At 30.8% G+C, this 24060-nt stretch overlaps 6 protein-coding genes across 6 annotated transcripts; 3 read left to right on the top strand and 3 right to left on the bottom strand.

Annotated features, from left to right (window-relative positions):
• Nucleotides 1–103: 103 nt before the first annotated feature.
• On the bottom strand, nucleotides 104–2840 carry Tsp_01327 (solute carrier organic anion transporter family member 4A1). Its single transcript, XM_003377066.1, has 9 exons — nucleotides 2710–2840; nucleotides 2187–2416; nucleotides 1266–1689; nucleotides 1076–1173; nucleotides 860–975; nucleotides 677–800; nucleotides 408–597; nucleotides 152–326; nucleotides 104–127 (listed from the first exon to the last, which is right to left on the bottom strand). The coding sequence occupies exons 1-9, from the start codon at nucleotides 2838–2840 to the stop codon at nucleotides 104–106; spliced, it is 1512 nt and encodes a 503-aa protein (XP_003377114.1).
• Nucleotides 2841–6597: 3757 nt separating this feature from the next.
• Nucleotides 6598–7155, bottom strand: Tsp_01326 (putative muscarinic acetylcholine receptor gar-1). The gene has a single exon (XM_003377067.1). The coding sequence runs from the start codon at nucleotides 7153–7155 to the stop codon at nucleotides 6598–6600; it is 558 nt and encodes a 185-aa protein (XP_003377115.1).
• An 838-nt stretch (nucleotides 7156–7993) lies between these two features.
• On the top strand, nucleotides 7994–8463 carry Tsp_01325 (phage protein). The gene is given in 3 exon segments (XM_003377068.1): nucleotides 7994–8015; nucleotides 8057–8220; nucleotides 8236–8463. The coding sequence occupies 3 exon segments, from the start codon at nucleotides 7994–7996 to the stop codon at nucleotides 8461–8463; spliced, it is 414 nt and encodes a 137-aa protein (XP_003377116.1).
• A 2269-nt stretch (nucleotides 8464–10732) lies between these two features.
• Tsp_01324 (conserved hypothetical protein) lies at nucleotides 10733–13142 on the top strand. The gene is made up of 6 exons (XM_003377069.1): nucleotides 10733–10770; nucleotides 11348–11480; nucleotides 12277–12321; nucleotides 12343–12375; nucleotides 12808–13029; nucleotides 13119–13142. Exons 1-6 carry the CDS (start codon nucleotides 10733–10735, stop codon nucleotides 13140–13142), a joined length of 495 nt encoding a protein of 164 aa, XP_003377117.1.
• A 1272-nt stretch (nucleotides 13143–14414) lies between these two features.
• On the top strand, nucleotides 14415–20539 carry Tsp_01323 (animal hem peroxidase family protein). The gene is made up of 19 exons (XM_003377070.1): nucleotides 14415–14622; nucleotides 14753–14914; nucleotides 14973–15119; nucleotides 15173–15232; nucleotides 15798–16038; nucleotides 16089–16232; nucleotides 16418–16526; nucleotides 16576–16745; nucleotides 16795–16875; nucleotides 17268–17362; nucleotides 17910–18083; nucleotides 18338–18511; nucleotides 18565–18771; nucleotides 19050–19177; nucleotides 19229–19355; nucleotides 19417–19670; nucleotides 19819–20027; nucleotides 20104–20235; nucleotides 20503–20539. Exons 1-19 carry the CDS (start codon nucleotides 14415–14417, stop codon nucleotides 20537–20539), a joined length of 2859 nt encoding a protein of 952 aa, XP_003377118.1.
• Nucleotides 20540–21519: 980 nt separating this feature from the next.
• Nucleotides 21520–23836, bottom strand: Tsp_01322 (conserved hypothetical protein). The gene is made up of 7 exons (XM_003377071.1): nucleotides 23687–23836; nucleotides 23074–23276; nucleotides 22631–22974; nucleotides 22414–22510; nucleotides 22221–22294; nucleotides 22011–22165; nucleotides 21520–21801 (listed from the first exon to the last, which is right to left on the bottom strand). Exons 1-7 carry the CDS (start codon nucleotides 23834–23836, stop codon nucleotides 21520–21522), a joined length of 1305 nt encoding a protein of 434 aa, XP_003377119.1.
• Nucleotides 23837–24060: the final 224 nt, after the last annotated feature.

Below are 24060 nucleotides of genomic sequence, written 5' to 3' on the forward strand. Positions count from 1 at the left end.
TAAATCATTAATGGGAAATTGATTGAAAATTAAATGCTCGTATATGTTATGCAAAAATGCAAAAAAAAAATTAAAAAACTGCTTTAAATTATTATAAAAGTTATTACATATTTTTGAAAATTATGCCCTGAAAAAAAATTTTTTTGCAAACATGTACTTTTTTCTCTGCAGATGATGCATTTTCCGTTTTTCCCTCGTCTTGACAGCCGGCGTAACAAGCGGAAAAATATGTTACCCCAAGAGCTTCATCACATACAGGATTGTATATATTGCTGCATCCACATTCTTCATTGCACATTTGTAAAATTCCATCTGAACTTGACTGACTATGTAAGCAATTATTCATATTATTTTATTCGTTTTTCGTTTTGATGAATGTAATTGAAGCTAATGTTAAAAGTACTCACTCGTACGCAGAGTCAATTCCAGCTAACTTGATCCTGTAGCATTTGATTAGAAAAGAAAATGTCAACACGGTGCCAATTGCTTCAAGTATGGTGCACAGTAGAATGGTTTGTCTGCATCTAAGTTTGCGCCATTTGATTACGTAACCGCCCAAAATGTTTCCAAATACTCCAACAGGCACAACGATAGAACCTGGAGTGAAAAAAATTGTTGTTTACAAAATTATGCAATTTAAATTGAATGAAATTGCCTGTAATGATGGATGACAAACCAGCCGTAATTGAAAACGCATTTTGGAAAATTTTCGGCATAAAAGTGATAAATGCGTTCATCAAGAAACTGTTTATCACATCTCTGAGTACTAGAAGCAAGTATGTGAAATTTTTGAGCAAAACCTTGAACAAATTTATAATTAAATAATAAAAAGAAATGATATGAAATGAAATGATTCTACCAAGCACAATTTTGGTAGATCTTTGATTTGGCCTGTGAAATGCAAAGTAGCCGCAGCGCTGCCAATACTGTGCTGATTTGCCTCGTTAACCCGCGTATTTTTATACTTTTGAGCATCTGAAATTTTGGACATTAAAAATTGTTAAAATTTAAATTTAAAAAATAAAAAATGTTTTGTTCTCAGAAAATTCACCATTGAATTCTTTGTCAAATAAACTTAATGGAAAACTGACGAGAAAACTAAGCATGCCGGTAATTAAAAATCCAATCCACCAAGCCCCGTACCACGAAGGGTGATCCGGCTTGATGGATATTCTGAAAATTTGAAAATACACTTAATTCAAAGTTTAAAAAGAAAACAAAAGTGAAAAACATGGTGGAAAAAAGTTTAACAATTGACTACTCACTGATCTTGGGTAATTTTGTCAATGTCACCGTTGATGTTCAGCAACATCCCGCCAATGATGAAGCCCAACGCTGGTCCAAGAGTGGCGAATGCGAAATAAATGCCCAAATAAACGGGCGACATCTTCTGCGAGACATTCTCATCCAAATAAGCAACACCAAGAGTATACAGCGGTGCGGCTCCTATGCCGTGCAGGACTTGTCCAAGAAGTAAGATGTAAAAAAAATATGGTTGGGCATTTTTATTGAAAATTTCGTCACTTTTCACATTGAACAAAGAAGCTGTGCTGTGATTTTTGCGACAAATTTCAAATTGTTCACTTTCTGAATATTCATACGGTTCGCTGATGAAATGTGGAAGTGTGCAAATTAAGGAACCAAAAGCCATGACGAGCATTCCCAAGCTCAGCCATTTGCCTTTGTGACCTGAAACGAGCAAACTTTTCAAAACAACATTTAAATTAAAATATTATTCATGACTAATTGCAATTTTTGGACTTTGTTTTTACTTTTCATGAAAATAAAAGAAAAATGGAATACAATCTAGGCAACTGCTTCAACTTTGCACTATTATTTCTGATTCATCTGCGCTGTAATAAATAATGTATGCCAGGCAATTTATTCCAAGTTTATATTCAATATAGGACTTATATTAACCTGACATTAATTTCTATATATTATTAATTGGAATTTATTTATGAAACAAAGATGAAATGAAAGTTCAAAATTTTTTAGATGTAATTTCTCACAAATTTGCATTGATATTTATTAATACATTGATTTGTTGAATAAGGTGAAGAGAATTTTTTCATACATGCACTATTTCTTTCGTACAATGCAATTGATGTTGAAAGTTCAAAATTTTGATAATAATAAGTTCGCATTTCAAATATTTTCAAACTGAAGCTATAAATAATGTTTACCTTTGTCTCCGAAGTGACAAACTGGAAGCAAAACAACAAGAACAGCAATGTCGTAAGCACTGGAGAACAAGCCGCTCTGGGAACTGCTCAACTGAAATCTGCTTTCTAAAGTTGTGATGCTATTTGGCACGAATCCATTTATGGCCATGCTTTGAGAAGTTGCACTGATGCATAATATGATCAATAAAAATTTTGCCTTTTGAAAGTTTCTCAACAGTTTATAGATGCATCTAAAAATGATAGATATTATTAATTGGTGATCAACAAATTCTTGTTTGAGAAAAATTGCATCAAGTTATACAACTAATATTTAAAAAATGTGAGAAAATTTACTCTTCATTCCATTTAATAAAGGTTGAATTAATTGAAGCGACAAGAAGAAAACCAGTGTAGCAGCAAAAAATAAAAATGAGAACAGTCAAAATGGTAATATTTGAACACACACAGAAAGAAAATGGCAATAGCACATTTAATAATGTTAATTAAATTAAAATTCCCAAATTGGAAATATTGAATTAATTACCGTTTGAAATTTTCAAAACTTTTCGATCTGGCTGCAGGTTGATTGGTGCTGTTGTTGCCCGGATGATGATGATGATGATATTTTGGGGAAGTGAAATTAAAATTGTTCACAGCAGAGCTTTTCTCTTCCATAACAAAATGAAAATCCAAAGCAAACAAATATGCTTTATTAGTTGAATATTATTCAAATTTTCAGCGAGAAAAAAGTTTCAATCAGCAGTAAAAACGTTTGTGCATGCGGATCGATGGCATTATTATATATATAAAACTTGGCTGAATGAACGAATAAACGACACGCAGCCGTTTGTCACCTAGCCTTATTTTGGATACTGTCGAACATGTTGAAACCGGTTTTCTTAAGGCGGTAAATTTTATTCACCATCATTAAATCAGGCGAAGATTTTTTTGACAAATAAATCACAAAATTAATATTACAACAATTATGTAAATTTTGAGAATTATGGACAGCAAAAAAAATTATTTCAAAATGATAAATTTGAGCAAATTTCATTTATTATTAATTAAATATTAATAAAATTCATTTTCAACATTGTTCAATTTGTCATTTTCAGTATTAATATATTATTTTCATAAAAATCAAAAAATATGAAAATCAATGAATTATTAATTGAAATCAATGAACGCCATTCATATACATGCATGCATTTTTGTCTATTGTATAAGTAAAATAACAAAATACGGCAAGTTATTTGTTTACAGTATGACTTTTACTTATTATTCAAAAATAATGTTCAATTTTGTATTATTATTTCATAGAAATTAATCACACAAAGATATTTTCCAACAGTAATTTAAATAATTTTATTCACTTAGTTTAATTTTAATTTTAAATTTAAAAATAATCAACCATGTTAATTGCAGGTACAAATTGCATGAACATTCTGTTGAAATTGCTAACTGGTTAAAAGATAGAGTAAAAGAGACAAAAAATACATCACCACCAATACAAAATAAAAACCTGAAATTTCTTGTTGCGCAAATTTCTATAGTCTAATAAATTTCTATAATCGACATGTTTTATAAGTACAAACTAAAACGCGGAAGGTGATGTGAATAGCATTTTTTATTTTTTTAAAATAAATTTCATGCATTCTCTGAAATAATAAATTAAAATGAATGAAATGTAAATTTATTTCAAATAATAACACAAGATAATTGTTTAAACATTCAATTCTGGGATGATGTACTGTAATTACAATTTATTGAGCATAATTTTCATAAAAACATTTTAAGATTTTTTGCTATCAAATTGATTCTTAAAAATTATTTTAATAATAAATTTTTAAAATTTTATGAATGTTACATTTGAAACGGTAAACATTTAGGCAATTTTATTTTTCAAAATTTCAATTTTATTCTCAAGTTTGCAATACTTCAACAATTTCATTTAAAATTTTTTATGGCTGAAATTCCCAAGATAATTCTGATTATTTAGACTTTCAAATTCTATAAAATAGAGCAGCGCTGAATTATAAAAAAGCAAGATTTTTAATGCTCTGACATTAGATTAAATTCATTAAATCTGACAAAGAAATTCAAATTCTTTGTTACAATAGATGCAAAATTTTTGGAAAATTTTTTCAATAATAATAATTTTTTGAATGCTTCAGACTTATGCAATTTCTTTTTAAAATAAAGTTTTCAATATTGATAATAAGTTTAAGTTTGTTGTAAAATAATGAATTTTATGATACGTTCAAGAAATTTTAAAATTATCACAAAGAGAATAGAAATAAAAATAAAACCAATCCAAAAAAATGATTAATTTGCTTTGAAAAGTTTGCACGAATGACTCATATTTCACCGTTATCAAATAAAAAAATCAAAACACTACATCGAAACAAATCTTAATTTTTGAATAGCATTGCATTTCAGAAAATGGCCATTACTTTTATATTTCTGATAAAGAATAATTCTTCTTCTAATCAGAAGAATATTCAAAGCTGCAGAAAAATCGAACACATTATTCTCAGCGGAATTTACATATTTATATAATAAAATCGAAGCTGTGATAAATTATCAAAGCAAAATTCAAAAATATTCAAAAGCAAAACTGGATTTTTATTCCAAAAAATTAATGCATGCACGTGTTATTTTTTCAAATTACAGTGCAAACAGTGGAAAATAAAATTTATAATTATTGACAATAAAGATGATAATAATTTTATAGATAAAAGAAATTACAGTTTTTCTTCATTTTTATTGAAATCTTTTAAATATAGACAAACATAATCCATTACTCTTTGAAATGGAATCTTTCTTCACTCTTATCAATAATACCACTATTTGAACTCTTCATGACCATTATGCATTTGACTCGACTGATTTTTTTTCTTCAGTTTAAACCAGTTTACCATTATATTAATATTAATTTAAAATTTATTACATATTAAATGAATGTCAAATGTAAAAATTTTCAACATTCACATAACTTATTTATCATATTTATTTACATTTATATATAAAAGAATAACACTTGCAATAAATGTTAAAAGTTGAACTGAAGCAATTACTGCCATTTAGAAGCTATTTAACAATGCTATAGATGGTGATTGCTTTACTTTATGTGAACCAATTGATAACACTTTGACAAAGCGAAATGCATCAAAAGCTTAATTTGCATCATTTATTAGATTACTTTTTCTAATATGTGATAATTACTTTCTAAATATTTGACATTACAGTTAAGTGGCAAGGTTTATTACAATAAGAAATTTCAGCTGTAACAAATGTAGAAATTTGCAGCATAGAATATGCTAAATTTGTCTATTGCAAGCTTCAACAATTGGAAATTTATTTTGAAATTATTTTTAAAAGTGAAACAATTTTTGTTCAAAATTTGCTTATATGCTACAATTTATTTTTGAACAACTTTCAGTCGCTTCAAACATGAAGAATACATGTGCATATTAAAAATTACACAGCATTCTTTTCAATAATTGCACCATCATGACAAAAATAATAATAATAAAATGAAAATTTCGGGCAACATATATTTCATATATAAATATTAAAATTTAAAATCAAATAATAAAATTGTTTTTAATTTTAAATTGACTGGGTCAATTGTGCTGATTATAATTTTAAAGTTAAACGTTTAAATTGTTGTGAAAAGGTGAAATTTATTCATACTGGAAAATTGTCTGACGCATGCGCATTGTTGTTCAACGCCAAGAAATTAGTCCAACCGAATAAAATCAAAAGAAAACGCTATTTTCAGATATTTCATTATCATATGATCGATTTTTTGGAACGATAATTTTCTGCCCCGACGATCATGCATCATTGCTTTTCTAAAAAGATGTCGCACAATGTAAACAGCCGCGAAAATATTACGCTTTTATTGTACCACTCTTCGGAAGTTGAAATCATTAATTTTTTTTCTTTGTTTATTTTTTTGAAATATTTTTCTCGAATCTACATAAAAGAGCATGTTTATTAAATTAATTGTCATAAATAAATGTCACTGTCATAAATTAACTGTCAACAGGCAAATACAATTGATACAAAATAAAAACATTCATTTATCTTTTTAAACATAATAATAATAAGCCGTACTTTTAATATGATTGATGTATATTTAATTGAAAGAATTTACTTTCCAATTAATTTATTGTTGAAAAATTCAAAATTTCACACGTGAACATGAAAAATATCAGAATAAAAAAACTTACTTTCATATTTCATCAAAAAAACAGACAAATGCAACTTCACCTCTTACTGTAAGTGTGGTTCTGTTTTGTTCATTGAAAATGATTGGTTGGTTGTTGTTCAGCAAATGTACTGTTTCATGAATTGCAAAATATGTATTTCAAAAAAGCATATTTTAATTTTAATTAACAAGATGAAAAAAATAACAACTTTTTGTTCATGTTCGGCGAAAATCACCCCTCAGAACACGTATGAATGTCCGCCGAAAAGCGCGATTGGCAAACGCGTAGGCAAACGGATTGAAAGAGCTGTTTAAATAGCACAAATAGTAGCTGGTTGTGAACAGGGCATTGGGCACGCAGTCGTGGCAAAAGCCGTACACAGTAGCGACAATATAATACGGCGACCAGAACAAGGCGAACGCGCCCACAATAACCGTAATGGTGCGAAAAGCACGCCGAGCCCTCTTCTCCGCCCGGGTCACTTTCCGCTTTTTCATCAAAAGTGAGGTCGGGTTGGTGAACAAAGTGGTCAGCCAGCGGTTCGCTTTGCTGGCCGACCCCGCCCGACGGAGGCGTGGTTCAGAAACGTGACCTTCCTCTTTACAAGAGCTCTGCAAGCTGTTCCCTTTGGCAGACCCTGACGACGGTTTGCCGGCTGTCAAATTGTAACACTTGGGCACGCTCAGGTATTTTCCGTTGACGTTGAAGTTCACTGCAGCGGCTTGTTGCTCGTTGTTTGAATTTTTCGATGTGGTCGAATCCAAAGAACTCATGCTGTGCTGACGTGGAAGGGATGATCCATTGTCATCGTCGTCATCATCATCATCATCGTCGTCATCAGTTTTCAAATCATCCCCACTGTCAGTATCGCTGCTCTGCTTCGCCGGCTTATCTTCCTCTGACGACGATTCATTGCAGTCAACATGAGGTGCTTGTATGTGGACCGGATTGTCAGTGATAATATCACTGGCGTCTGAGATGCGCCTTTCGAAGTCAAAATCTTCAATGAAACTGAACGGATCGTACACATCACTGCAATCTTTGACATTTTCAACTTTTGCACTTAGCTTCTCCCCTGCTGAACGGCCCGTTGCTCCCAGCAGCAGTGGACAAGAGCTACGCTCTTCAGCGCTGGGCCAGGAGGATTCTTTAGCATAGTCGTCCGGCGGCAATTGGACACTGACGGCGTCCTGATCTTCATCCTCTTGTCTGACACTCGGGGTGATGATCACCTTCGGCGTGGAAGGCATGGGTCGTTTGGCATGGGCATTTTTGTTCACCTTCTCGTCGTTAGCATTGTGAGCGCCGTGCATTCCGACGGAATGCAGACTCTGCGGATCAGCGTGGAAATAGAGACCCACAGACACTTGGGCCATGCACCGTTGACCGAGCATCAGAGCTACAGTTCGATGATGTCGTGCCGCGTTTCTTTCTTCGAGCTGTTTCGCAGCTTGGTGTATCCCTCTGTACAGAACGCTCATCGCGATCAATATAGTCCAATAATAAGCAATATACAGTGACATGTTCACGTAGGGATCGTTCAAAAATGGAACGTAACACTTTTCCGTCGGAGTCGGAGTCGTGTTCGTAAAAGAGTGCCAACCGAAAATCATGATTGTAAACAGTGCGGCTGGTAGAAGCCAGCTCACGCAGACCATGGTTTTCACCTTGAAGGCGGTTTGCCAGTGTCTGTATTTGGCCGGATAACAAACGGAACAATAGCGGTCAACAGTGATGAGCAGTACGGTAAAAATGGAAACCAAACAAAGCGTGTAATCAAGACAAAGCCAAATTTGGCACATCGTTCGCCCGAGTGGCCAACGTTCGCGTTCAACAACGTACATCGTTAACAGAGGAAAACCTTCCATACCTATGATCAAGTCGGATATGGCCAACGAGACGATGAAATAGCTGCTCAGTTGCATGCGAATCGTCCGCTCCAGTCGGTAGGCGATGAGCACCAACAGATTGCCCAAGATTGTTTCGACGGAAAAAATCACCGTCAAAAACCACAAAAAAGCAACCAACAGTATTGGATACGGCTTGGAATGGTCAACGATCGCCAACTCAGCCGTGCTTAGATTCGCAATCGTCAAGTGACTTCCAGTTAAAGAAGAAGTCATGCTGTCATCGGAGCGACGAAAGTGAGCAAAGAATCCAGTGAAAACCTTTTTGCAACAAACACGAGCAATCGATCCAACGTCAGTCTAAGCAAATCTTTCAATTGGACTATGAGAAAATTTAGCAGAAATCCATTTGAGACTCTTTCAACATGTCACGGATAATCGTCTTGATTCACTCTGATTAGTAATCACCAATAAACTACTAAATAGCATACGGAAGCCGCGTCACGGCACATTGTATTGAAATTGTCACCATGTCAATTACGATTAGCTTCCCACGATTTGCGATAATCATATTCGCTTCATCAAGTTGCTTTAACATCATCTGACCTATAGCCGCGATCAAATTAGGCAACATGCAACGGACGGTTCTGAGCTTCAAACGGCGAATGGCAGCGCTTTGAACTGCTCACCGGTTGGCTAGCGTAGTGAAGTTAACCAAGCCGAGCGGTGGTCAGTTTCGAAAATGAAATTACCCTGAAACTTGCGAAATTGTAAAAATTTTTGGCAACTTTCAAATGCTGACTTTCCTTTCCAAATTTAGCTTCACTAACAAAGTGCTGTTTTAAAAACCATTTCCACGTCTTTGACAATTTGCAATAACAAAATTTACCATTGGATATCGTTTTTTGAGCACAAAACTTTATCCGTCGCTTTATGAAGCAACTGAAAGCCGGTGGGCGATTAAATATTAGCAGCTTGCATTAAACTGAATCAATGTACAACGTTGGAAACGTTTCACTTGATTTAGTAAATATTGAACTTGGCACTATTTCTCAAGCTGCCAGTAGTGAAAGAAAAACAAGAAAGCATCCTCAAATGATTAACCGAACTGAAAGAAATGTAGCATTGCGGAAATCTGTGCAATAAAAAGTGACCGTTAATGCATGCTGACGGAATTAGTTAAGCGCGGTGAATGTTGAATTGTCAGTGAGTTAAAACGTCACGTATGTTCTGTTAACAGACAATACATTTTAAATGGTAAGAACAAATTATTTAATAGATCTATTCTGCCTATTCAACTTCTTAATAAATTCCAATATCAACGCCCATTAACGATCATTTTAAATGCGAAAATTATTTACAATAACTTTTACATTTTGCACAATTAAAATGATCTGAACCTTATCATAATAATATTTTTTTTCAATTTGCTTTAATGCATGTCTTTTATGAAAAAAATTTATTAATTTCTTTGCTTTACTTTTGAAATACACAATGAGGAAATATTTCTGCAAAACTGCTTTTTTTTTATTCCATTTTCAAAATGCACTTCTAAACTTTAACAATCAATATAATAATATTTGAAAGTGGTTTGTATTAATTATTTATTTTACTTTTTACGAACAAAAATTTGCTTTGAGTATAAAAAATTGAATTTTGTTAACATTATTTTTTTCTATTTAACGTCATAACACTTTAACATTGAACGATAATTTAACTGAAAAATAGAAAATGCAATTAGAAAATGGATCAATCTGCTTACAATGAGAATATAATTTTTTCTGCATTATAAAACATCCTTTTGTTGCACATCATTTTATAAATTTACATAGTACAATTCCTTACGGTTTTTAAATGTCAAACTTGAAAAATATGATAAAGAAAAATTCACAATATCTTAACGTACTTTTTTTATTTAAAGCAATGATCAAAATGTTTTCAAGTAAAATTCACTTTGTTTATCTCGATTAAATAATAAATATTACGTTTATTCATTTTTTATTCAACAGCTATGATAACCTTATCTTCATGCTAGCATGAAGACTGTTTTTATAGCAATCTAATTTTTCTAATTAAACAAATTCAGATTTTATGCATGTAGATAAAACATCATTTTTATAAACAACAAAATTTTGAAACTGAAAGTCATAAAAACAGTTCAAATTATGGTAAATAAGATATTATTCAAGCGGTTTAATGACAATGCCTTTGCTTTACAACTCATAAAAAGAAGTGAAATTAGCTAGAAATAATTTTTACACGCAAAGCATTTAATGAATGATGGAAAATCTTTTATGTACAATATCAATAATTTATTTGTATCTGTTTCTGTCCGCTTAAATAAGTCTTTCAGTATTACTTGAAAGTCAATTGAGTCAAATTACTGTAAAATATGCATTACTTTAAAATAATGTGTGTTTACGATGTCGAATTAAATTGAATCAAGTTCAGTTTTTTTATTTATTTATTCAAAGTAATTTCATTTGGCTTTCACTAAGATACAATGAATTACACATTCATGTTGCTGAAATTGTCGCATAAGTATGAAGGAAAAAAATGCTGAATAATGCGTTGGCGTTGCTATTTTAAGAATAATGGTTTTGCATTACCTTTAATTTTGTATAATCAATCTTGATTTAACTTACTCGGTCTAACATAATGAATAAATAAATTCAGTGACTGTTTTTGACATGCCAAGTAATTTATTATTATAACCTTAAATTGAATCCACAATCCATCATAAATATTATCATAGGTGTTAACTTGTGCTCTAACGTTTATTATTTATTATAAATACATGGAGCATAAATGTATTTTTTAAAGTAAGTGAAGTCATAAAAAGTGATGAAACGAAAGTGTGTTTAATTGTATAAAAATAAAACTGTTTTTAGTGATTTTTTACTCACACAACAGCTTAGCTTAAGCTTATGATGAAATTTTATCATATTAATTTATCTTTTATTTTTCATTTATAGTTCAAAATAATTTTAAAACCACTTAAATCATTTAGAACAGATTTTATGTTAGTGACTCATGTTTTAAAATTATTTTTGCGGTGGAAATTTTTTGACGTCAATGCAAAAACAATTAGTAAATTGGATGGAATTTAATGTTGAAGAAAAGGACTAATTGAGCGTATGGCAACATACATTATGCCCTATTTGAACCAACTGAAACTAAAAAGGCAACGTTCTCTAACGCAATTCAAAACCCCACAAACTGATTTATTGATTTCAACAAACGAAGGCAGCGTACATACATGATAATGATAATTTCTACCGAGTAAAAGTTGAATATCTTTTAAAACAATAAAAACTTATAATTAATATGGAAACATCTGTTGCCCTTGGAAACATAGTTTCTCTGCAGAATTTATGTAAAATTAATGTTGCGTTAATTTAAAGTATGCTGTATACAGAGAATTATAAATAAATTGCAGTGCATTGTTCACATTCTTCAAATTGTTAATTTTAAACTTTTTCATAAAAAATGGATTTTTTCAGTTGAAAATAAGGTGTCAAAACAAATGTTTCTGTACTGTTGATTTTCAAGCAATATTTGTGTTAAAAAGTTTAAGTTTTAATTTTTTTTTGAGTTGAAGTAAATCAATCTTCCATTAGCATAGAATTGAATCTTAACATCTTTAGCTGTTTCAAAATGTTCAACTGAAAGAAACAAATTTTTCACATTCATAACACTGTACGGTATTACTGTAAAGAATGTTATCATTAAAATTCAAATAAAGATGTCAGTTGTTGTAAAGTTTAATTAGAGAGTTCATAATTGCTGATAAATTTGAAAATAAATACACAATTTGTGAATTTTTTATTTTTCATGTCATGCATCATGCAAATTTCATGTTGAGAATCAAGTTGTCATGCAGATGTTGTTGTGTTGAATTTAGCATTTCGTATCAAAAAATGCATACAAAAACTGATACACAATGATAGAAATAAATTAAAATAACATGCTTGAAAAAAAGCATCAGAATAAATGAGAAAAGGAAAACAACAGCATGATGAATGAAGTAAAAAGTAAAGAATGTAGGTGAAGGCGAAACCGCAAATGAAAGCAACAAAAGAGCAAGTGCAAGTGAAATAACACTTGTTTAAGCTTGACAGCGTTGCTTGTGGGACAAATATTCAGGTTAGTAGGATTGTTCTTGAGAGCTGGTGAAAAGTGTTGCTCATCATCATTGTGAACCAGTCGGCATGCTTTTTTATACATCAAGGGACAGTTGGACACAGCAAAGTGGATAATTGGACAATTTTACATACAAGTTGATCATTTAAATTACAAGTAAACAAGGCGCCGATCCTGTTTTGTTCATTGTTCGGATTATTTGTTCGTCATCTTTATGTTTCATGTTTTATTTATTTTATTTTTTTGATTGCTGATTGGCTTTACAAAAATTGAACCACGCAACAAGTTACTTTAAAACCAATTTTTAATTTGGCGTTCATTTCGAATCCATTTCATCCTGTATAATAAGCTCACTAGCAAGCTTACTATCTGCAATAATGAATTTTTTCGAAATTGCTTTGCTTCTTTTTCATCTTTTGTTGAAAACTCATACAGCATTTTGTCAACAAGACAAAAGGCTTTTTTCTGAAAACATCCTGTGCAACACTGAACATGGATCATGTCAAAAAATATCCGCAGAAAAATCTTGCTCAAAATTATCCGGGCAAGAGAAAACAGTTTTCTGTGAAAATAGAAAGAAAAGGCTGCACATGGCAATCAAACAAGCGCAGCAATACGTCCACGAACACTTCAACATTAGCCGCAGCTCATTTTCCAGTAAGCTTGCAATTCATCATTCAACAATCAATCTATTTATAAAATGACCGTGTTGATTTTAATTTTTTAAGTTAACTTTATAATTTCAGCACAGTGCATTAAAATTTCATTAGCATATTTTTTCATGTAACCGTCATGTGGGATGAATGACGGTGGTAAAAATGGCGTCACGTATCAATTTCTAGCAAACAAGTGAAAGCCCAATTACACAGATCATTAAATATGGATTGCTGATAAACAGGGCGGTTAAATAATATAACCATTGCATTTTAAAGAATTCAAACCGCTCTAAGAATTAATGCATTACATAGATTAATTTGAAATTAATACTAATTGATTAATTAATTAATTAATCAAACGTTCGATTACTGTATTATTCTATTTATTCATCACACTTTAAACTGTCATAAATAACAGTCATAAGTAAAATTATTATTTTACTTGAAAACAGTAGAATATTGTGAAAAGAGTACAAAGCATAAATTTTGAAAAGAATTATAAATTTTACCAACTAATTCAGTTAAACCAAAATTGCGATATCTTTTCAATCGATGACAGAACTATTTCAGTATGTCTACAAAATATTCATTTTTCTAAAATATTTAGAGCATGCTCATGTTTGCTTAATAAATGGAGAAACTAGTGATTAATGTCTTATATGAATTGCTTCAAATCTTGCAGTACGCAGTTGAAAAACTTTTCTCACGTCAACTGGCATTGCACGTGAAGTTTCCATTGCTTTATTTTTTTACAAAAAACCAATCAGTTTTTAATATTACATAAAAGCCTTTTATTATACTGAGGAAATTACTTATTAAAATTAACAGTATATTATAAATTTGATGATCCATTTATTAATCAATAATTCGGTAAATAAACATTCTGAACATGTTTTCAGTGCGCTTGTTTACTTATTTACTTATTTGAAGCATTTAACAATGCTTAATAAATTAGTAGAGTTATTTTCAACATAAAATTCTGATTTGTACGTTTTAACTGTTTGTTTCTGATCGAAAACGTTTTAACTAATAATTCAACTATGTCACGTAATTTACAAATAACGTAATATTATGTAAGAATGCATGCAAACTACTTTTTACTGAGGACTGAAAATGACTGAAATTAACACAGATATTTGAAAATATTTAAATTAGCATGAATAAAAAACAATTTTATCATATTTTCCACGAAAACATTTTTAGATGGTGAAAAGCAAAACACTTTATGGGCAGTTTACACAGCATCACATATCACTGCTAAACAACTTTCTTATCCTGCACTCGTTACAGTATATGCTGCAAAACATTTGAAATCGTAAATTTTTGCCGTGCGCTAATGTTGCTTTATGAAATCTTAATTTGGAAGATAATTTTTTCAGAGCTGGAATGACTATAAATGAAATTGAAAATGAATTTTCACGATTTGAGCTAGATCAAGCAGGTCTTGATAAAATTTGCCCTTCAAAACCTATTGAAGAATGTGCTCCAGGTGGTTTTCGCACTTATTCTGGATTTTGCAATAACGTTAAAAAACCACTGTGGGGATCAGCATTTCAAGCATTTGACCGAATGTACAAGGCATCATATAATGACGGTAAGAAATTCAAGAGCTAGTTCTAAAACCGTGAAGCTAGTTGATAGAGCAACCGCTTTTAACTTTTATGTGACTAATAAAAATGTCGAACTACTAAAAAGTTAAAAAGCAAACTTCACAGATATATCAGAACCACGAAAATCGTCGAATAATTCTACACTACCAGCCTGTAATGAAATCAGCAGAATGTTATTCAACTCTTATGAGAAGAAGAATTCAAAGCTCTCTTTGATGGTTGCCCAATGGGCTAACATGATTTACAATGATATGGCAAGAATCGGCAGCAACAAAAGTAAGAAGAAGTTTGTTAGATATTATCAAAATTTGTATTTACATATCAGTTTCTTCAGATGAACATCTTGAAGAATTAGACTGCTGTGGTGCTGATAAAAATAACACTGAATGTTTGCCAATTGAAAATTTCTACATCTCAGGCAAAAAAACATGCATCCCTTATGCAAGGACAATGCCCGCACCTGCAGAAAGTTGTTCTTTGGGTAATATAAATAGCATTTGAATATAAATGAAATGTAACTGTATTGGTTTTCAGGTTCGAGAAAGCAGTCAAATCAAGTTAATTCATTTTTGGATGCAAGTCCTATATATGGAAGTATGGGAAAACGGGCGGAATTTTTAAGAACAAAACTGAATGGTAATAATTGAATTTCTTAAAAAAATATTTGAAAATTATTTTAAAGGAAAGCTGAAAATGACGCGTTTGCCTAACAATCAAGAAGCAATGCTTCAGTCACCCAAAGGTTTCAAAGCATGCACGGAAAGCACTAGCAAGTTATGTTTTCTTTCAGGTATCTAGATGTCTTGAAACAAATATGTTGCAATGAAATGTTTGAACATTTAGGCTCAGATACTGCAAACCTTTTCCCCACTCTTTCAGCGCTGCACACCGTATGGGTGAAGCAACACAATCAGCTCACTTTAAAGTTAAAGGTCTGTTTTGTTAAATAAATAAAATTTAAATGATAATAATAATAATAATTGCAGAAAGTAAATCAGTTTTGGGATGATGAAAGACTTTACCAAGAGGCAAAGAAAATTGTGGGCGCCCAAATTCAGCACATCACCTTCAATGAATTCCTTCCTCTTGTAATAGGTAAAGATAAGTACTTCATTCGTTGCATCGATTTAGTAATGCATATTTTTCATTGTTTTATGAGTAAATTGGATGAAAAAAGCTAGACTGGATTTGAAAGAAAATGGATTTTCATCAGATTATAATATCAACTTTAATCCAAATACATTGAACGAATATGCCGCTGCTGCTGGATTTTTCTTTTATGGACTTCTTCCAGAAAAAATTGTAATCAAACATTCAGAAACTAAAGCAACACCAATGCGAGATGCTTTTTATAACCCAAGCTTGTTATATGAGCAACATGGAATACTTAATTTGATCAAGTAGGTTGTTCAAGAAATGTGCAAACCACTTGCTTGCAATTTCTTTTTAGATTTTTGATAACTGAACCATCTTTAATTCCTATTGGGCAAATAAACAACGAATTTCGTCAACATTTTCTAAAATCAAATAATCATGCAGGCTTTGATATGATGACAATTTTAATTCAGATGGGAAGAGATCATGGATTACCACCGTATGTTGTTGTGCGTCATCAGTGCAACTTGAAAAAAATTGAAACTTTTGATGATTTACACGACGTATTGGAAACTCCAAGTGATGCAGAAAAAATTAAAAAAATATATTCGTAAGATAATAACATTTTCCAATAATATTTTATATACTGTTGTATTTTAATATTATTGCTTAATTTTTTGTAAGTCATGTTAATGATATCGATCTTGTTATTATGGGGTTTCTTGAAAAACCAGCAGACGGAGCTGTAGTTGGTCCAACATTTGCTTGCATTTTAGCCCGACAGTTTGCAAAGGTATAAGAAAATATTTTGTAAAGTATGCTTCAATAATTGTTATATTTAGGTGCAAAGAGGAGATCGATTCTGGTATGAAAACTATTTTTACCCTTCTTCATTCACCGGTGAACAACTTTCTGAAATACGAAAAACTTCATTGGCTAGAATTCTTTGTGACAACGTTAAGAATTTGAAAGAGATTCAACCATTCCCATTTATGATTCCAGATATTTATGAGTAAGTAAATGTTAAAATTATTGTCTTTTTTCATTTCAAACTATTTTAGAAATTCTGTGTTAAAATGTTCAAGCAAAATTATCGAAAAAATGGATCTCACTCCTTGGACAGACTGTAATCGTTTCTGCATGTAAAAATAAATTCATTATTCTTAATATTGTCTATTTAGCAAAATTTTCGTTCAAGCTTCCCATGACCAAAGAAAAAATTAAAACTGCCATTCAAATAGCTGAGGGACGAATTCGACAAATCCGAAGCAGAGAAGAAAAGAACAATCAATCTGGTGAATTTACCAAAAACTATTTGTTTCAAAAAGTTAAATGCTGTACACTTTCATAGATAAGAAAAATGATTTACATGATTTTTTGCCATTTCCACATGGTCACCACATGAAACCAAATCAAATAGCAATTGATCAGGCGAAAATTGCCGATGTGCTGCTCGAAGCCACAAGAATATTAATTATTCAGTAAATGTGCACATTTTATGAATTATAGTTTTAATTTTTTTCCTTAATTTTAGAGATGAATTTAATGTACGCAAGCCAACCATTCCAGAACTGGACATTGATTATCTGCAAAATATTCTTCCGAATATTGATGTCAGAGATTTCATAGGTAAGCGTTTATAACAGACGTAAATCGAAATATTTCAGAATGAATGAAAACAGTTATAAAATAAATTGACGTTATTTACTTAATTTAGTTTAATTTTAAAATTTGCAAGAAATAAAGAAAAAATAGCACATAACTGAAGATTTGGTGAAGTTATTATTTTTCAGTCATTACAGAGGTTTTCACTATGAATAGTATTTAGTAAAAGTAAAAGAAATTTGATATCGCTTGATTATGTTAATTAAAGAGTGCAAGCTGCATAATTTTTGCTAATTTTATTAATTAGAAAACACTTTTCATTACTTTATTCGATTGATTTCATGCACTTGATAGGTAAAGCAAAGAATAATAATGCAATATGCAACAAAAAACCGTTTCCATGTGATCCAACCGCTGCATACAGAACAACGACGGGATGGTGCAATAATATGAAGTCACCCAGTCAAGGAATGGCTTTTTCAACATTTCGGAGACTTCTCAAACCAGCATATAATGATGGCAATAATATTAATATTTTGACTCACAATTCATTTTAATGACTATTTTACAGGCTTTGATGAGCCAAGAAAGTTTGGAGTGAATGGTGATCCATTACCGAGTGCTAGACACGTAGCAAATGTCATTCATAAAAGCAAGGATATCATTCACAAAAAGTATAGCCATATTTTAATGACCTTTGGTCAGTTTTTAGACCACGATCTGACCCACACTCCAATGTCATTAGGTATGCGCTATTGCTAATACTAGATTTAAAATTTGAAGCAACATAACTTTAAATAATATGAAACACTTTACTCATTAACAGTAATGTTTTTTCTTTTCAAAAGGTAACTTCGGTTTGACAATAGCGAATATTCTTGTGAAGTATTAAATGCATTGAATAATCTTTCTAAAGCACAAATGAATATTGTTTATTAGTAGCAAAAATATTTAAACGCTTTAATTTTAAGCAATAATCGTAATTGTAATTGTTTTTAGCATTAGATGGTTCGCTTTTAAATTGTCAAAGGTGTGATTCCCATGAAACAGTTTCTGTCAACTGTTGGCCAATTAAAATACCTGAAAATGATCCATACTTTCCGTCAACGTTTGACGATGGATCTCCCCGATGTATGCATTTCGCAAGATCGTTGATCGGACAGCTTAAATTAGGTAAAAAATAAATTCGATTTTACTTTAACACAAATAGCACAAAGACATTGTAGGTTATAGGGAACAGATGAATCAGCTAACAAGTTACATCGATGCATCTAATGTCTACGGTTCAAATGACTGCATAGCATCAGATCTCCGCCTTTTCAGTCAGGGAAAATTAAACATTTCTAAACATTTACCTGGAATTCAAAACACACTACCATTTGGTTTTAAAGATCCTGACTGCCGTATGCATTCAAGCGATTGTTTTATCGCAGGTGCATATTATTTACATTACACTGCATAGCATGTTGATGCTTTCTATAATGCAAAAATGCTCAGCTCTTTTCTAACAGAATTTTTATTAATAACAACAGTTTTATTTTAATAAATTAGCACAAGTTTGAAACGTAAATGCATACAGTGAATGACTATTACAAATAATATTTATTCAAAGCAAAATGCACATGTCAGTTTAGTACAATTGCTAATAATCAAAAAATTTACAAAGTGCCAATCATTATAAAAATTGTTGTTTTGTTTGTTTCTAATCTAGGTGATATAAGAGTAAATGAAAACTCAGGTTTGATGGTGCCTCACATTCTATTTGTTCGGGAACATAACCGCCTTGCTGAAAAGTTATTTATGGCGAACAATCTTTGGTCAGATGAAAAAATTTACCAAGTAATCATTAAAATTGTTATTATTAACGACTAATTTCAGCTCTTGTTTTAGGAAATAAGAAAAATTATTGGCGCAGTCATGCAACATATAGTTTTTAAAGAATGGCTTCCAAAAGTTCTGGGACACCAGTTGATGGAAAAATATGAGCTATATTTAATGAAATCTGGATATTTTAAAGGTAAAAATATAATTATTATGTGATTATAATTGTTCATATTATCTGTTGAAAAGATTTTTAGGACATGATAAATACTGTGACGCAACGATTTCAAACGAATTTGCATCCGCAGCATTTCGCTTTGGGCATACGTTAATTCGTGATACATTTCTTTTCATGGATCCAAAACATAACACCTTAATGGAGCAGATTCGATTGAAAGATATGTTTTTTAACATAACCCCACTAAACGATTTCAATCGAGGAGGAATTCAATCTATGATATCTGGTTTAATTCGCACTCCAGCAATGGCATTCGATCGATTCATCAACCAGGTTTGAAATTTAAAATACAATTCTAAACTCAATATCTTTATATCCAAAAAAGATTTATAGAAAAATATAAGAAACACCGTTTGGCATGTTAACATAAAATGTTCAACCTATTAATGAATTTAATGACTGAAAAAAGTTACCTCTTCAGGATCTCCGTAATCATTTGTTTGAATTCAAACACGAACCATTTTCCGGCATGGACTTGCCAGCTATTAATATACAAAGAGCTCGAGATCATGGCATACCTGGTTACAATTTTTATCGAGAAGTCTGCGGTTTCAAAAAAGCCAAAAATTTCCAAGACCTACTAGATGTGATCGATCAGGAAACAATTGATGATTTGAAAAATTTGTACAAGTATCTTTTCAATTTAGACAATTTAATTAATAAGTTTTCACAGTTGCTTTGAATAAAACGACGTGATTTTCTACAGGCATGTTGATGATATTGATCTTTTCCCTGGATTGATATCAGAGAAACCAATTTCCGGTGCCCTTGTTGGACCAACTTTGGGCTGCTTAATTGGAGAACAAATGCAACGTTTGAGAAAATGTGACAGATTTTGGTATGAAAATGATATTTCAGAAACAAAATTTACACCAGGTAAATAAATATTAAAATAATTTTTCAAAAATTTGAGGAAAAAATTATTAAGTTACGGTAGTACAGTAGAAAAAAATTTTTAACTTAAAATATATAATTTCCCCCCCCCTAAATGTATTACCCTATCTTATTTATTTTTTTATCATTATGTTTATATTGTTAATTTATCTTTTATTCTATAAAATTATTTTCTCACTTTTCTATAAATAAATAGATGAGAAATTTTCAGGTCAACTTTCAGAAATAAGAAAAATGACTATGGCTAAAATCATATGCAACAATTCAAAAAATATAAAGAAAATTCAACCAAATGTTTTTGATCTACCCGATAATCATATGTAAGTACTACCGTTTTATGCTGAATTTACAATTTTGCAAATTCTATTTAAAATGCTATTAAAGGAACAAAGAAGTAGATTGCAGTGCATTGCCTGATATAGATATAACAAAATGGCTTGACAGAGGTAAGAATTCTAAAACATCCACAAATGCATTATATTTTTTTAAATAAGATATTTTAGACTTTTGCTTTGTTGGCAATAAAATTATTCAGATGGGAAGAACAACACACATCACACCTTGTGTCTCTTGCACTTGTACACATTATGGTGTAAGTCTTTCTACATAAATAAGAAAATAATTTATAAAATGAAACATAAAAAATAACACATATATATATATATATGGGAGTAATTATTTCAGGCAAACTGTCATGCATTGCGTGTAGAAAGCTGCAAATCTTTATTTGATCAGTTTTCAATGGCAGAAATTGTCGCTGATACATCCTGCATCATTCAATGTTCAGGGATGATCAACAGTAAAAGAAATCAGACCCAATAATGAAAAATGCTAGAAAAACAAAGGTGTATAATAAAAATCAGGAAAAATAAACCCATTTAGATGTTGTTAATAAATATGATTTTCTTTTTTAGTAATAAATTTTTATTCCATTTAAAAAAGATTAAAAATTAAAATTTTTACATCTTCATCGGTTTGAATTTATCAAGTTGGAGTTTTATTCACACTTTCAGTGTTTATTTTTTCAAAAATAATCGAAATTTAAATGCTTTGATCAAAAGATACTTTTTTTAATTCAAAATTTATAGCAACCAAATAACATTTATTAATTGATTTTCTTTTTCAATTAAATTCCTTTATACACATACACATTTATACTGAATATATAATATTAAGGCACATCTTTTTATTGATACTTAGTAAAATTGAATAATTTTGCACGTAATGTTCAACCTTCGGCTTCATTAGCCTGTTGAATGGAACCAAATGGTGGAATCAGAGGTGAACGTTCAAAAGATTTCGTTAGTCTAAATTCAAAAAATGAAAATGAAAAATAAAAACCAAAAAAATATAAAACAAACTTTAAATAAGCCATGTAGTGGTTGAAATGTTCTCTTTGAATATCGCTCATTTCAACACTGTTCGCGTGTTTTTCAAAAGTGTTTGCTAAAAATTGAAAAAACTGCGCACAACCAATCGCCAGGGCGTGTTGACAAAATCTGTTCAAATCCTGAAATCACAATTTCTATCGTAACAAATTTAAATTAGCAATTTTAAAGCAAAATATATTTAAAAAATAAATAACCTGATAAAATGCAACTTCCTTGTCAGGTAATTTTCTTTCCAATTTCAAAAGTTTAAGAACATCATTCTGTAAAACAAAAAAGGAAACAAATGTGCTTTATCAAATTTCATGTACAACATGCAATTCCAAAGCACCTTCATCAGATTAGAGTCGATCCAACAAGTATAGCTTCGGGATGCATAACTTGGTTTGGAAGTTTTCAAATTTCGCCTGATGTTCTCTGTATTCTCACTCATTCCGGATGGAATTAATTCATCAAAAGAGCCAATCCATGGAAAGGGATTTTTTCCTGGAAAAGAAAAACAATTCATAAAGTTTAAATTGTACCGTAAACCACAACTTACCTGGTTGAAAACATCTTAAACACAACTGAGTACGATCATTGCCAACGCAGCATATCATCCCGTACCATTCTTCACTGTTAAAATGCAAAAATACAAAACATACTCCATTAAACAGTATTTAATTATTTGACTTTAACATTTGACGTTGTGTGAAAGTTAAAAATTACAAAATAAAATAAAATTCCTATTCTACCTGACACGGCAAATGGCAAAATTTTTCCGATTAGCCAAAGCAGCATGCAAAAGAACACAAAAGTGCGGAATCGATTCAGAACATTCATTTGGCGATGCTGAAAAGTCATCAAACAATCACAACAAATATATAATGGATAAAAGTAAAATCTGTTCAGCTGTGATAAAAAAAGGATATGATAAATTTGAATATAAATTAAAATTATTTAAACTTTTACCGGCTAGCAGTAAATAGCTGTTGATCGTTGGAACCATCGCAAAATCGTCGTCACCAGCAAAACCAATGATCGTCAAATGAGAATCAAATTTGTATGTATTTTTTAATCCAAATTCAGAAGTGATCACCAACGGCTGTGGAGGAGGAATCAACAGCACATTACAATTAATAGTTCCACAGGTCATAATTGCACAAAATGGTCGGAATTCAATTTCAACAAGTTTTTTTAAAATTCCAACACCTATTTCTGATTCAGCTAAACTAATATGATGCACAACGCCGTTGATTTGAAAAGCCGATACAAACTCATCATAAAAACACTCGAATATATAATCATCAAAATCACTATAACAAAATATACATAATTTTATGTTCACCTTATCAAACAAAGATGTGATAAATTTTGGATAGGATTGTTTCCTAAAATAAGTCTCTCCACCTAACCAGGGATTTGCTGTAAATAAAAATATTTTTCCATAAGTGTCACTCGTCCAACATGAAATGAACATTGAAATCGCCTGATAAACTGCACTGAAAAAGTTTCCACTTTCACCAACAATTTCTTCATCGTTTGGCAATTTAGAAATCATTGCTTCAAAATCTGTTGAAAAATCTGACAAAATAGTAACCCTTTTGCCAAATGTAACCTAAAATAATTTTTGAACCACTGAAAATGAAAATCAACATTTGCTTTCACATTTTGCATATCATATGCAATCAATTAAACTTTATTCATAAAAAGAACATAACACTATTACAGAATAGCACCACAACTGCAAAAAATGAAATTTTGCAGAAGTTTTATAAGAAAATTAAGAATAAGCGGAACATTTATTATTAATAAGAGCAAGAAGCCGAGCAAAAGAGCCTAAAATAATAATAATACATATTCTTCATATTTAAAAATCAGAAAGCAAGCAAAACTGAATTATTCTTGTCCTATAAAAGCTGAATTGAAAGAAAGTAACCATTACGTATAATGAATATAAAAATAACAACATGTATCATAAAATATTTAATCAATCATAATATGAAAAAGTTTCAAACAGGCACATACCAAAGCAATTTCCTCCTTATTATCAATATCATGCATTGCTTTTAGAAAATTTCGAGCTTCATGAAGCAAAATTTGTCTGTGAGTTAAATTTCTCGCTTCTGAAATGGCCTCCATTTTTTTTGAAATATCAACAAGAATAATAGAAGGCATCTTTTCTTTTTTAAAAGCAAATTTACAAACACTTTACTATATAAATTGAATTCAGGTACAAATTACAGTATCAATAATCTGTTGATAATAGACAACATAGCAAAAAATATTTCTTATTATATTATATGTGCACTTATTTTGTGTCTTTTACTTTTTTAACTGTATTTTTTAATTTGAAAAACAATTTGTTAGAAATACGGTATGAAGCTAAATAGAAAAGTTTT

This window comes from Trichinella spiralis (genome assembly GCF_000181795.1).
Source record: "Trichinella spiralis strain ISS 195 chromosome Unknown Scfld4, whole genome shotgun sequence".
In the NCBI taxonomy this organism is placed as follows: domain Eukaryota; kingdom Metazoa; phylum Nematoda; class Enoplea; order Trichinellida; family Trichinellidae; genus Trichinella; species Trichinella spiralis.